General features: G+C 37.4%; 1 protein-coding gene across 1 annotated transcript in view; it reads left to right on the forward strand.

The window, feature by feature from the left end:
* Window positions 1-2,943: 2,943 nt before the first annotated feature.
* The window catches only part of lars2 (leucyl-tRNA synthetase 2, mitochondrial), a 33,518-nt gene continuing 21,128 nt past the window's right edge, over window positions 2,944-15,333 (forward strand). Inside the window, exons 1-6 of the mRNA XM_077576666.1 lie at window positions 2,944-3,068; window positions 6,632-6,854; window positions 8,253-8,384; window positions 14,922-15,013; window positions 15,076-15,136; window positions 15,222-15,311. Coding sequence (XP_077432792.1) covers window positions 6,636-6,854; window positions 8,253-8,384; window positions 14,922-15,013; window positions 15,076-15,136; window positions 15,222-15,311 — 594 coding nt within the window. The 5' untranslated portion in view covers window positions 2,944-3,068; window positions 6,632-6,635. The remainder of the gene's footprint in view (window positions 3,069-6,631; window positions 6,855-8,252; window positions 8,385-14,921; window positions 15,014-15,075; window positions 15,137-15,221; window positions 15,312-15,333) is intronic.

The raw sequence follows: 15,333 nt of genomic DNA on the forward strand, positions 1-15,333 counted from the left end.
ATATTTTTTCACATTTCAGATTTTTACTGTTTTTGCAAGATTTTTTTCCTCCCGAATTCCCTCAATGTTAATCCACGTTTTTGTTTTTTTCCTTTATTTATTTTTTTAAAGAATCTTTTGGGTTTGTTAAAAAAATCATGGATGCCCATCTCTAATCAAAAGGTTAACTTATCTGATCTTACTTATTTTATCCTTTTACCTGCCACAACATTTGATAGTCTAGATTATATATGGATGCTTTTTGGAGTTTTATAGAGTAAATATGGTTCTCATATTTTGTAGCTAACCCAAATATGACAGATAATAATGTGTCAGACAAATTTTTATTGTGGGCCATATTGCAGTTACGGCTTTTATTACGGTGAAACAAAATAAGGGCTTAATCATATGATCGTATTATTACACATACATAAAAAAAGTGATTGATTTCTAGGTCTGAAATCTGAAATCAGGATTAATAGTTTCTTTCAGTTATTGTTGAAGTTACTGCAACAAAAAAATTCTCGCAAAATCTCAACGTCATTTATTACACATGACAATATGAAACGTTGGGCCTTGACCTAGACACCTGTGACTGTGGCTATTATTTTAGGAGGGTGCCAAATGTGTAAAAAGTGAGTAGGTGAGGCGAGTGTCATTTCAATGTCCTTGTAATATTTGACAAATTATTCCAGTATTCCTTTTCAAGATGTTGCTCGGTTCATGAAATGTTAAGCATAATTTCACAGCAGGTCCAGTTCTCAATCAGATAATGAGCAAATGAGGAAGAAGGAAACAGATTTATTGATCTGAAGGCCTCTTATCGGTCACCTGGCAGAGCTTAGTGTGGAAGTTTACGTTTCCGCCGTGGTAGAAACCGATTGCCCCGTCCGTCTCTCTTCCACATCATCCACACTCGGCTCTGCCTGAAGCAAAAGTGCCCGCTTGCCTTTGATGTATGACTGCAGGGCTTCAATGACGCTTCACGTTTATCTTCCAGATGTCAGGCTACCACTGTCACACTTTGCTTTCTCTCGAATCATCTCGGATCGGTTGACTCCTTCGTTACTTCTTTCTGCATTTTAGATCAAAGATCGCCTTCTTTCTCACTGGGTCCTCGCTGTGTTGAGGAGCACTGAGAGTGGATGGAGGTGATCTCTCAGCCAACAGTCTCTCCCTTTGGCATCAAAGAAACGTTTCCATCATATGGAATCCCTCATTTTTGTGATCCCTCCTGACAACTTAAAGCTCATTTTTATAAACATTGTGTATAAAATATTATTAGAGACTCCAGCATTTATGTGTTATATGTATTTATTCTTGTGTTTAGTGTTTATTTAATGATATGTGTTTTGCATGACCAATTTGAATAATATTTTATTATAGATGTACAATTGAACAGTTTTGTACATATGGGTAATATATTGCAATTTATTTTTCTTAGAGATTGTTGTGTAATGTGTTAGAATTAATTAAAAAAAATTGTTAATGTGACCAAATATTTTGAACAAAAACATATAGCTGAAACAACTCAAGAATTGTAGTCACTTTGATCCAGTATTTGGTTTAAACTAATTTGTTGGGTCAAAATCAACCAAATTAAATGATGCTGGGTTAAAATTCAAACTTGTTTTGCGAGTGTATGAATATTAATATTTATTGTTCCTTTTCTAAATGAATAAGCAAGCAAACAAAGATAGAATTAACAAGTTATTATCTACCTATATCACCAATCTATTGATTGTACAAAAACAGAAGATGGGAATTGCTCCTGGTTATGATCTTGTATATTTATATGTACAGTATGTGTACATTAATATTCATTGTTTCTTTAATGAATTAATAAACAAAAAGCTAATAAATAATAAATCTATCACATGTATTTTAATGAACCAGAATTTATTAAGGATAGTTTCTACCTCGTTAGTGCTTCATGTAATTAATTTTGGTTTTTGTTGTTTAATTTTTGGAAGATGTTTGTGCGATTCGGCGAATAAAATACATATGGATCAACTACTAATAGTTAAGTCTATTATTATATTTTTAAATGGACTAATTATTAGAGCTGTCAAACAATATTTTTTTTAAAATCACGATTAATCACTTAATAAAAAAAAGCCTTTTTTATCAACATTTTTTTTCCTGCCAGATTTGAAGAGCACCGTTTATATGTTAATTCTTTTGACATTTAACGTTATGAGGACGTCTTCAACAGTTTTTGATCCAATGCACACGCTCACCCTCTTCTTAAACAACATAAACAAATATTCTAAATGTGATACGCAAACATTTATTAAATGCTTTACTTTAATGCATGTAATGAAGTTTATTGCTCAAACACAACCTGTGATACCTTAAACTTAGCCATCCGCTGTCACGCTAAAGTCTAATTTATGGTCAAAATTAATAGTGCGATTAATCTGCGTTAATTCATGATTAATGCGATCATTTTTTTATGATTAATTAATCAGTTAACGCTTTAACTTTGACAGCACTACTTATTATATAATAATAATAACAATAATAATAATGATGATAATAATAATAATAATAATTATTATTATTATATGTCAATCCAATTTACATGTCTTATTTGTAACATAACAAAAACACCAAAGTAACAACGTGTAAAAAATAAAAGCTAAAACAAACGAAATAATATTAATGAATACTAATTCACATTGCAATCAAAGATATCCGTGAGACAATTTTTTGGGGAGGGATATTATTTGACATTTTTACACTCAGAAATTAATTATAATACATTGTTTTTAGTTTTTATTTTGTTTCCCCATCAAACGTAATCACGTATTCTGTTTTTAAGCCTATTTATCTACTGTGCTAGAATTTAGAAGATCATAGTACATAGGTTTTCTTAACGCGGAGTGCACAGTATTCATCCGGAGTCCAGGTAGCGTCATAGTTGTCCATCTCAATAAAGTTTATTCAAAGCAACATGGCGGCGCTCGTAGTGCAGTCGTGCGCTGTGGAAACAGGTCATTGACAGCTACATTTAAGGATGTACATCCGATTTGCACAGGAGTTTTTAACAATGATACAGCCAACAACGCGCATATAAAACAAACAAGGTAAAAAAGCATTCTGCTTCCTCGAATTTACGCTTGAAAGCCGCAAGACTGACGCGAGTACGTGTCAAGAAAGCAATAGTAACTCTAATAATAATTGAACAATAGCGTCAACTAGATGATTGATAGCTGAATGGATAGCCTGGAAGAGGGTCATTGATTTAGCAATATGCTTATGATTGTGGTTGTTAATATTGGACCGTATCAGAGCTGTTTCGGTAACATCAACACACCTACTTTATTTCTTATCAAATTAGTGAATGCTTTCTGTAGCGGGTTTGCCATTGTAAACCAGGTAGACCATAGTCTATTGATAAGTCAACTTGTAGCAGAACACTAAGTGTAATTCAGTTTTTATTATGCACAAAGCGCCCTCTTAGCCTCCAACTCCACTGCTAGTGTAAACACTGTTCTCAATCCCCAGTTTCAATGAGTAATAATTTAGCAATTCTACACAATAGAATTTATTCTTCCCAGATTTTTAACCCTCCTATATTGACTCCTATATCATTCTTAATTTCTTATAATTAAAGAAGTACATGGCGTGTAACCAGTGCCTATTTATTGTAAATTACCTTCAACCTTGTGAATGTGTGGGGTTTTTTTGGAACAAAAACACAAACAAAAAAACAATAGGAATATGGAACATAAAACATGAGCACGTCATCAACAAAAGGCAACAGTTTAAATGGGTTAGTGGTCGCAGTATTTTTTTAGGAGATTGTTGAGCCTAATGGTCACCATAGAAACCCATTCTATTCTATTTACTCTCACCCTGCTGCTGACATGCTGCAGTGGTTTTTGAAGGACACGTTCCCACAAGCCAGTTAGCAAGGACGTCGCACATGTGAAATTGTCACACGGCTTAATTTGTTAATCTGTTAGGCTGCTCTGCTGAATCCAGTTCCCATTTGTAGTTCACATACTATCTTTTAATCAGATTTTTTTGGTCACTTTTATACTAAACGTGGGAGTCACTTTCCCAAAAGCTTTCAACTGCTTCATATCAGTACTTCAGTAATCATGTATTCAAATTGGAGCTTTTCGTATAATTCTGCATGACTTCCAAATATTAGCGAATAGCAGTTATGGACCTCGTTCACATTTTCATCCCAGCCTCGTGTCCGCTTGTGGACATTATCAAATTATATTCCAGGGCATCATTGTGGCATTAATAATACTTTGGTCTGCTCACAATAGCAGGCACTCAACGCAGTCCTTAGGTTACCATGAGAATGTTTTTTTTTTTTTTAACTATCAAGGATGGACATAATTTTATGGAATTATATATATTTTTTAAATTTATAGCACTTTGGTGTCAACTTCTGTTGTCTTTTAAACTTCTATATAAATAAAGTGGTTTGGTATAATTATCCTGCAATTAGTTAAGTGCTGAGAATCAGCGATTGCCTTCCACTAGGCTCCTTTCTTGTCATACAGGGCAGGGCTCGACATTAACGGTGACCCCAATGTCAAACTCAGGACAGTCAGGCCAGTCTAAATTTCTAAATCACAGCTTCTGTCTTAAAATAGCTTTTTTTTGTTTTGTTTTTTTGGTTTCACACCGAAATACTTTTATCACCAAAACAACCTAGCAGCAACATGTTGTAATGATGTAAGGTGCACCCGGTGCTCACTTGACTGGATAATGGGGCATGAATTCGGGTTAGCTTCTTGTTGCAAGCTTTGGCTAGTCCAATTTACGATAGCCCAGATTATTATGTCCAAAAATATGCAGACAACCACTGTGTGCTAATGAGAAATGTATTCGTTTAGGATATTGCGCAAGACACTTTACGGCACTGCGTCTTCATTGTTGTAACTGTCGGAAAATGGCATACAACCAGTCTCGTTAAAGGGACAGTGTGTAGGATTTAGTGCCATCAAGTGGTGAACTAATAATTTTGAAACATGCACACTACCGTGCCTCAGAGAGACCACACTTTGCAAGCCTACCTCTAATTACTCGTACTACTCTAATTAGTGATGCACCGAATATTCGGCTACCAAAAATCTTCGGCCGAAAAGGAGAAAAATATACCGAAATAAAATTGGAGCCGAAAAAATATTGCCGAAATAGGATGTTGTGGTAACGCAAGTAAAAAAGCTACTGCAAGCAAGCGTAAGTATGAATTAAACATCGGGGTGAGCATTCCGCCTCAATGTTTATTCATGAGCAGTAGCCGAAAGCTAGCGTCTTGAGGCTAACCCACCAGCTACGCGCTAGTTTACAGCGATCAAACCTCTTAGTCTGCAACTGAAGTGTCGTAGCAAATTGTTTGTTGCTGAAATGCAAATAAAGCACCCGTTGAATAAGCAACACGGCACCCGGTTCCTTTACATGATAAATTAATTTATTTCACATGACCGAGATGAGAGCTGCGTTATCAGCAGCGACACAAATCGATTGAGGGTGACAAGTGACGACACGCGAAAAAGTTCCCAAAAGTAAAGCTTCATCTCCAGATTTTTACGTCCAACAATGTGCAGGAGAGCACTGTGTCTGTGTGCTAACGACAACTTTATTTATCATAGAATAACAAAGGCAATGACATGACACTGCACTGTGTGCTTACTGTATGCTTGTGGTTATTCTCATTCATCCACCTCATTAATTTCTCAATCATTACTGTAGTAAGATGTGTTGAAAATGTGGAGTGGACTGTAGCTAATGGTGAAGCTGAGTGATATTCATTTTTATTTGTATTTTGATAATAATTTTTTAAATTTTTTTTAATTATTATTATTTTCGGCGCTTCTGTTTTCGGCCAAGCGTTTCTCGTTAACGGTTTCGTCATTTTTTATTTTATTTCGGTGCATCCCTACTACCAATTATTATTTGGATTGAGGAGCCAGTGAGTGGCGTGAGTGGCGAGCAACAGTGGCAGGCAAAACTCGCTGGGGCGGCTAACAGGAGCGGCTAGCAGGAAAGGCTAGCAAAAGCTAGTGAGAGCAAAGCAGAGGGAGGTTGTTTTCTTCCACGTTGCACTTTCCCCCCAATCCACTACGTCTTTGTTTCAAATGTTAAAACAGGTTGTTTATGTTACCCACTTTGGCACTACCAAACTGAATTAATTGGGCAAAGTGAAAAAGGCTGTTCCTCTGGTTTCAAACAAATTACAAAAAGATAAAAGGATAAACAAAAACCAGTCCTCATCTGTAAACTATTGCACAGCTCTACAACATTGACACTAGGGGTGTGGATTGCCTAGTACCTTGCGAGTCGATCCGTATCACGATTCATAGGTTGCGATTCGATACCGATTAATCCTGATACAAATCTATAAATTGATAATGTACATGTACACTATAAGATTTGTATTTAACTTAAACTTCAGGCTGTAACTATGAGTCACTGTATTTAACAATCTGTTGCAATCTGTTTGAACAGCATTGAAATAAAATATTAAGGCTTAATGTTCCATTAATAGGTTCAGGTCAGAGGTTTTCATTCACATTCTGCCTCTGTCTCTAAATTTCATTAAGTTAATCAGAAGCTGTCCCTTTGACACAACAATTGCCATTTCTACCTATTTACAGCATCTGTCTTTGTTTTTTTGTGATAGAATCATGAAGATGTTAAGGAGAGGGATGCTTCTGTATCCTCACGGACAAATCAGGACTGCTTTCCTGAATCTTGTCCACCGTCAGCTGTCCCCCGCTATCCGCACGCTTTTCAGTGAGACCGGCGTGTGGGAGAAGGACTATCGAGCAGAGATCCGATGCAGAGTGGAGCAATGGTGGCACCCGCGGATTATGGCACAGTGGCGCAAGGAACCACTAGGGAAGGTACAACGCTCCCCATGCTCGAGTGTGGTTGTGTTAAAGCACAAGTGTCAGAGTCCGGTTCTCGAGGGCCTGAGTCCTGCATGTTTTTGAGATTTCTCTACTCCAACACACCTGATTCAATGATCAGGATCATTATCAGGCTCCTGCGGAGCTTGCTGATGAGCTTAAATATGAATCAGCTCTGTTGAACGTGGGAAACCTCTAAAACATGCATGACTCAGGCACTTGAGGACCGGATTTTGACACTACTGTAGATGAAGACTGTGACATGACATGACATGTAACGTGGGGCTGGGCAAATAATCAATTTTATTGATGTTGTATATATATATATATATATATATATATCTATATATATGAAAAGCTGATGCAAGTTAATGCTCAGTGAATTAAAAAAAAATAATCATGAGAAATGCCAGAAGTGACAAAAAAAGCTAAACTTGTTTTAAATAATGTATTTTTGTTGTTGCTTTTTCTATAAGCGAAGGTAGAAAAATAAATTAAAATCAAAAAACAGATTTTTCTTAAAAAAATAAAAAGTCAGAGATGAGCCAATAAATCTGTATTTGTGACCAGTGCTTTAATATCGATCAATGTAACTGAAGGCTTAGTCAATACAGCACGAAATGATAACACTCATTAGTTTAGCTTTACCTGTTCCATGTTTATGTGTATCTATGAAATCGTCAATGCTAAAACAAGCAAATGAAGTTGTGCGTGAAGAAAATGCATACATTCATGTAAATTATGTTGATGGAGTAACTAAGTGCATTAATCAAATAAAAAACATTGTCCCTTTGTGGCTGTCACTACAAGTGTGGAAAACCCTCAAATCCACCCTAGACATTTACAATGTTGTAAAAGGTTTACTTTAAATGACTTGATTAGGCAATAATTAGTCATCCACCCAAATGATGCTCCACGATTACTCAACGTCTCTGGCTGATTATACATCCTAATAATCTGATGGTGCAGGACACAGTGATGAAGTGCGCTCGTGACAGCTCTGCTCCTAATTAATTTATTGAAAAATTCATGGCTCAGGTTTCCTGTAATCACGTATAGCTTGATATATCGGCCACTTGCTCTGTTGCCACGGTAACAGAGTTGTGACTGTAAACCATCCATTCAACGCTGCAACGGCTCGGGATCTCTTCTGACACTACAATCAGAGCGCGTTGGAGCCTCATGCAGAAATACACAAGTCATTGATCTTTCTGTGCATGTGATGAGTTATTGTTCTTTTTCCTCACGCTACATGTTAATGCAGCCTCTTTGAAAAAACATGCTTTCCAAAGTTCTAATGTGTTGTATATGATTTACAACAGGCTAAAATTCAAATGTTATGATCTTATCTTCCTGCAATATTCATGACTCGGGCTGCCTTTTTCATTCTAGGATCAGAACCGGGAAAAGTTCTATGTTCTCTCCATGTTTCCATACCCGTCTGGACGACTGCACATGGGCCATGTGCGAGTTTACACGATCAGCGACGTCCTTGGCCACTTTCAGCGAATGAGAGGGTATCAGGTTTGTGAACTCTTTTCGTTGTATCCTAACCATGACCACATAAACAATAAAGGCAATGTTTTCAGCAGGTAGAAAATGAATGCATTTTGTTGATCCCAGTTGACATTTTCCACATGATCGAAAACATTCATATGTGACATTCAAGACTTCACTAAATTCATGCACAATATGAATAGCATATTGTCCACAAGAACAAACTGAGTTTATCATCACTATCTTTTTGGTACGCAAACATTTTGCACAAGATGTGGTGTTTTACAGTAACTATTGTGTTTTATATACATAGCAGATTTAAAGAGTCATGCACTCCCATGTTCAAATGCCAGGTTTTTGTGATTAAAAAAAACAAACAATCAACCTAGACTAAGATAAATTATTTTTACATCATTAAAGTGACACACTTGCACAATTTAGCTAAAAATGTAATCTTTTCAAAAGGAGATCTACAAATAAACAACTGAAATAGAGTCCACAAAAAGGGAAAGTCATCCAGTTCTTAAACACGTCGGCACATCATTTAGCCTGTGGCTCACACTACATGATCGACATTTTGGCCCATATCTTCTAGTTATAATTAGTGATGGCAAAATGAAGCTTCGTGAAACACTTGTGATTTTTTTTAAGTCCCCTAGATGGTGCTCTTGGTTTAAATATAAAGCGTTGTGCAATGGAAATGTATTAAATTTCCACTGCATCTTCCAACCAAGCGCACCATCTAGGGGACTTAAAAAAAATCACAAGTGCTTCATGAAGCTTCATTTTGCCATCACTAGTTATAATGCTTTCAACGCATTACGGTAGCCTGAATAACATAAAATGCACAACACTTTGGAATTTAAAATGATACCAAGGTGTTCTGGAGGATGTAAGCATGGTTACAGACGGTGGTAGCTAACTGCACACTATACTGGTAGAAATGGGCCGTAATTATAATAACTAAGCAAGTCAATAGAGATCCTGACGTCACGTGACCTTCTCTGAACATGCCCCCCGGCGGCAGGAAATTATTGGCGTAGCGTTAATGGGCTACAATGGCGTGGAGTTCCAATACTAGCGTTTATCCGTTAACTTTCCGCATTGACAGTAACTTTAATGAAAAGGACATGATATACATGCGCGAGGAGGACATGTTGGATTGCCGATGAAGTATCAGGAGTTTTTTTTTTTTCAATTTGGCAGCCCTTCTAACATGAAATTACCCCCTCTGTTGCTGGTGAGTGCTTTCAAATCTGATCATACAAAGGCTTTACAAGTTTGTACAATCCGGATTTATTTCCCCTTTGTGTGGTCAAAATGCTACCAAAGTTGGTAGTTTAACGTAAGTCTTAAGAGGCAGTGTTATTTCTGTATGTTAGCAACTTAACAGCTGCCAACTCAGCCGCGGTATTTATACCATAAAAAGTCTTCTTTATGGTGTTGGTCAGTTATTAAATTCTACTGTGTAATATCTATTAAACCGTAGCAGCATAAATGAACGAAACAGATTATTTCCCCCACATTTTGCGTGTGGTAACAGTTAGCATCTTCTGATTTAGCCACCATGTACAAAGTGTAACATTGGCTACGCATTGGTTCCTCTTTTGGTAGCCTGGAGAATGCTTGATCCTTTTTTTGCCTCTTGTTGTTGTGGCAGCTGGTCCAGAACAGCTGTCAATCATTGTTAAAGTGTGCCGTTTAGTCTTAACTGTCACATGCCAAAATGGTTGCGCTAACGGCCATTTTGGGACGTGTAACGTCAACGTCACAATCTCTCATGCGTCGGATAAACCCTCTTATATAGTGGGGGAGGGGTGACTTATGCCAGTAGCGATTTTCAGGAAAACTGAAATGGTGAAAACAGTTAAATGCTATATCTCCGCTATTTAGTCCAACATTGCCAGTTTTTTATTTGCACGGAACGGGGCCTTAGGTGGATGATTTTTCAAAGGTCAAAGTCAGGTCACACAGAAAGTTTTATTATACAGTATATGACAAGAATCCTTTTTCCCCAGTATCTTTAAATAAGTCACCATCATTTAAAGTGGCTCTGACTAACCCCAAATAAAGTTTAATCAAGCTTTTCCCGGCATTTTTGTGCTTTCTATCAGAAAACTAAATGTTTTCTGCTAACACTGACTGGAATTCGGATCTGTTCATATTATCTGCAGCTCTTATAAGATCTAATGACTAAAAAAATGTCAGGAAAAGCTAAACTTTCTTTCAGCTTAATGAAAAGGCACGTTTATGGTGTGATATAAGTTTGAATTATGGGTGTTTATGAACACGCATCAGACTTATAAGAGGGTGTGCACACTTGTGCAATCACATTATCTCAGTTTATTTTTATGTCCCCGCTTGAAACTATTTTCCTGTTGTTTTTTCCCCAATTGAGTTATACAGGTCCCATTGATGGTGAAAAAAGTTTTGAAATGGTTTATCTTTTTTTTTTCTTTCTTTTCCATATAACAAAAACCTTGCACGTGCATACCTTTTATATCCACTGTACTTTGAAGAACTCAATCACAAATCGGAGAACCTATTATTAGGTAGTGCACGCAAAGTAATTGCAAGTGTTATTGACGTTTTCTGTTTTCTAAAGATCTTTTGATTTCTGACTAAAAGTTGTGCTTGTACTTCAACTTGGATGATCTCCTTCTCAGTAAGACCTTGTACTTAAGGTAAAAGTAAAATCCATACACTTGATGATCTTGAGCAACCTGCTGGGTTATTGACTCCATGCTGTGCAGCAGTCAATGACCGTATTTGCATCCACTGAAGTGTAGGCGTTGATGAAAGACTCGCTGCATCCCCCGACATCTTGATGACAACTTTCGTTTGGTCCCCCGCGCAACCACCACATCTCTCGGTTTGCCTCCCATGGTGCATAACAAGCCCCTTGGATGTCTTTCCCTGGTGGATTTTAGATTACATGCTGTCACCTTTAGGGAAAAAAAAAACATTCTGGCTTCTGGATATACCCTAAACAGGAATTTTTTTCATATGACTGGCAAACTACCTCCTGCACACAAGCCTACGTTCTCTCAGCATCTGTCAGAAAAGTGAACCTGATTCTACCGTATGCAGACATCGTCTACCCCCGGTTAATTAATGAAGGTACACACAGTGGATGGTCACGCGCTGTTGCTATTTCCAGCCTGTGGGAGCGGTTCCTGTGTGTGCAGTGTGTCGGCTATTTTTTACTCAGGAGGAATGCCTGCTTTTCAGCAGTCTCATCGTTAACGAAGTCCTAATGACGACAAGAAGTCCAAATTTACACTTGACTCACCTGAAGGGTAGCAACATGTGTCTGGCTTTCAAACGTACAAAAAAAAAAATCAGTAGTAGAGTTGTGTTGTAAGTTTGTAGCTTTCCTTACTCTTGGCGTAATAGCAATTTAGTATTTGGTTGTTTTGTATTGGCTCAAATTAAAACAAATACTAAGGAAAGGGAAAATAATCTTTCACATGCAAATATTTTTAGCGCAAAGTTTTTTTGTAGCTCTTTGCTCCTGGATGATGTTTGCCGATCACAAGTAAATGATCTCAAAATTTACTAGACAGGAGATTTGACATTGTTTCTCATTCTTTTGCCATTCTATGAACCTCTTATCCTTTAATATATTTAACATGAATCAATTCCATAGGTCTGTCAATCAATACAAAATATCTTAGTAACTCATTGACTCCCAGCCATTTTCACTGAAGCAACCCCCTTCGCTTGCGGCTGTTTTAATGGATTTTGATTGATTTTGCAAGGCCCACAGAATATTGCGTTCTGTTGCTATAAAAACATGGAACCTACCAAAAGAAAGATAAGAGTCTCTTCTTTCATCCGGAGATAAAAAAGTATATTTCTATCTGTTTCCGTTTCGCAGCAATTAGCATTAGAATATAGCTAAGTTTCATGTTTCACTGTTTAAAACAGTGGGGAAAATAATGTAATTATGTTTATTGGTCAAACGCAACCTGTGCTACCTTAAACGTAGCCATCCGCTCTCACGCCAAAGGGTAATATATGGTCAAAATTAATAGCGCGATTAATCTGCGTTAATTCATGATTAATGCAATATTTTTTTGGGATTAATTTGACGCTTTAATTTTGACAGCACTACATTAAATCACCCTCCACTTTTCCCGTCCATCTCTCCACTACCTCTTGTCACTCATGCCACTGTATGTCTTCATGATGGTGGATTTGGAATGCACCTGCGAAAAGTGGGACAAGTCTTCTTGAATTGATCAGACATGGGAATAAGCGCCACTCAAGCTATTAACAGTGAAAAGATTATTTTGCACTGTCAGTCTCTCAGAAGCTTGAACTCACTCAGGCAAGCTCTCCATTAGAGCAGACAACGGTTTCATGTTAACAGAGTTCAACACTGAATAAACAACATTAGCAGCACAACGTTAGTAAGGAGGATTTTTTTTCCCTGCTTTATTATTTTCCCAGGCCGTCTTTGGCTTGCATCGAGATCAATGTGCTTGTCTTCCTCCTGAGCAGCCACACTGGGCAACAGTGCTTACAGCTCTCTTAGCCTAATACGATCTAGTACTTGGCTTTAAAAAGGAGGCCAAATGCAGTTACCAAGGATACCAACTTTTGCGAAACATCAGACCTGTTAAAGTCTGCGCAGTGATCCTCCGCGGTCTTCGACTCCATGACGGTCTGCTTCTCTTTCCTCACGCCTTCCACTCCTGTGCTTTCATCTCATTTGGTTTCAGTGAGCAGAAAACCACCCCCGAGGAGCTAAAAGGGAAAGAAGTGCAGGTACGCAGGGATGAGGGGGCACTAGTGGCACATAGAAAAATTATCCAAATGTTTGCATGAAATCTGCCTCCATTCCATTTAGCCATGAATGGCTGTAAGATATTTTAAGCACTCATATCCTGATCTTCTATTCTCAGCTGCACTTCACCAGCGTGTACTAATTGCAATGTGATGGAGTGGAGATCAGTGAGGGATTGCTTATTATCATATAGACTCTGTCAGGATCCAATACTATTATTTGATCGAATGAAATAAAGCATGCATGAAATATTGTGTGCTGGCTGGAAAGAGCACCAAAGCCATTCACACATTACTACACTTATTGAATTGTGATTTTAGTGCAAAATATTTCATAAACGACATCATTGTTGTCCTTAGGGAATATAAAACAAATAATATTATAATAATATAATTGATATATGGTGGTCCATGACACGTCAGAACATGCACACACATCTCAATTGTTTTCCAAAGTAAAAACAGATGTTTGCAAATGCCTTATTTTCATTAAATACAAATTAGTCTGCTTTCATTGAGGACCTCAGAAACGTGAGATTTACTGTTGAGAGGCTGAAAGATTTGGACAATTTTAAATTAAACAAGGTCTGTAAATGAGTAATCGCTTAGCAGCACCTTTGGATTCAATTCTTATTTTTCAGGTTGCGATTCGATATGTATTTAAATGCTCCAATATGGATACAGTAAGAACTAGTGATGGCCGAGTGGTTCTCATACCAGATATTGGTATCAGGCCGATACCCGGCCTTATTTCAAGGTACTAGTACTCGTGATGGTGGCACCTCTTGTACTTGTTTTATGATTAGGAACTAGAAATTAGAAGAAGAAAAATTGCCATGAATTTCATGCAATTTTAAGGAAAAATGCTATATAGGTCTTTTTTTAATGCCTTGTGTTTTTTGTTTTATTTTGTTTTTGCTTGGCATCATTGAATACTCAAGAGTAGTCAACAAATCAAGATCAGTCTGAAAAAAGTAGCATCGAACATCCCTAGTAAGAAATAAAGTTAGACATATAATGGGTTACTTTTGACAAAAATACTTAACCTTGCCATGCAAACGAATGTGGCATTGACATTTTTTCGCAGTAAAACATCTGAAAAGAAAAATCTGCACATAACTTATTTGTGCATATGGATTATGGAGTACAAAAGTATATTAAAAAAAACATTTGTGTACACTAAAAAGCAACAGCACTGAAAAAGTAAAGTGCGTCCTAAGTGTTTATTTACTCTTGGAAATTGTAATATAATCATAATAAAAATACAAAATATTGCCTTTTTTGTGCATATGGAGTAAACAAAACAGTCAAGTTGTGTATTACACTGAAAAAGTGAAGTGCTTATTTCTATCCCCTCAATGAAATTAAATGTGCTTATTACGTTGAGGTCAGTTGCCTTGAAAGTCCAAGCGCCACATGTGATGGGCATACTATCTGCTGACCGACTTCAACAATCCCAAAACTGCTGTCTTCAACTTTGTGTACAGCTTTGAGACGAAAACATCTGTGTTTTCGTGTTGCTATTGCGCATCATGTTTGGAGTGTCTGTGCATTCTTCTATTCTTCCTAAACCTTGGGTTTTCCACGGCACTGTATGTTCAAAGGTTTTTGCATACAGTATGAACGCAGCCATTTGATTGAATTGCAAGGGAAAGTATTAGTATCAATATTTTAAACCACCACTACTGGATTATTTATTTATTTTTTTTACACAAATAGGCTATATCGTGACTTCTTGCTAATATGCAGTATGCATTTTTGCATTATCCCTAGGTATTAAACCCAATGGGCTGGGATGCCTTTGGCCTTCCAGCAGAGAACGCAGCTATTGAGAGAGGTCTTGATCCAGAAGATTGGACGAAAAGGTACCAAAGGCTTGTTTGTGCTTCACTATCGTACACCCTCTGACTGGCTTCTCTTTCCACAGCAACATCAAGTCAATGCGGGAGCAGCTAAACAGCCTTGGCCTTTGCTTTAACTGGGACCGGGTCCGTAGGAAGAAAAACCTGCACGACAGTCAAACCGTATTTTTCCTTACCCTCATTATTGACCTAAGCATAATTTCCTTGACAGGAGGTGACCACTTGCCTTCCTGACTACTACAAATGGACGCAGTATCTCTTTATTAAGCTCTTCGAAGCAGGGCTGGCTTATCAGAAAGAGGTAGTACTAGACTTTCCATCAA

Source organism: Vanacampus margaritifer, chromosome 9 (assembly GCF_051991255.1).
Source record: "Vanacampus margaritifer isolate UIUO_Vmar chromosome 9, RoL_Vmar_1.0, whole genome shotgun sequence".
Taxonomy (NCBI): Eukaryota; Metazoa; Chordata; class Actinopteri; order Syngnathiformes; family Syngnathidae; genus Vanacampus; species Vanacampus margaritifer.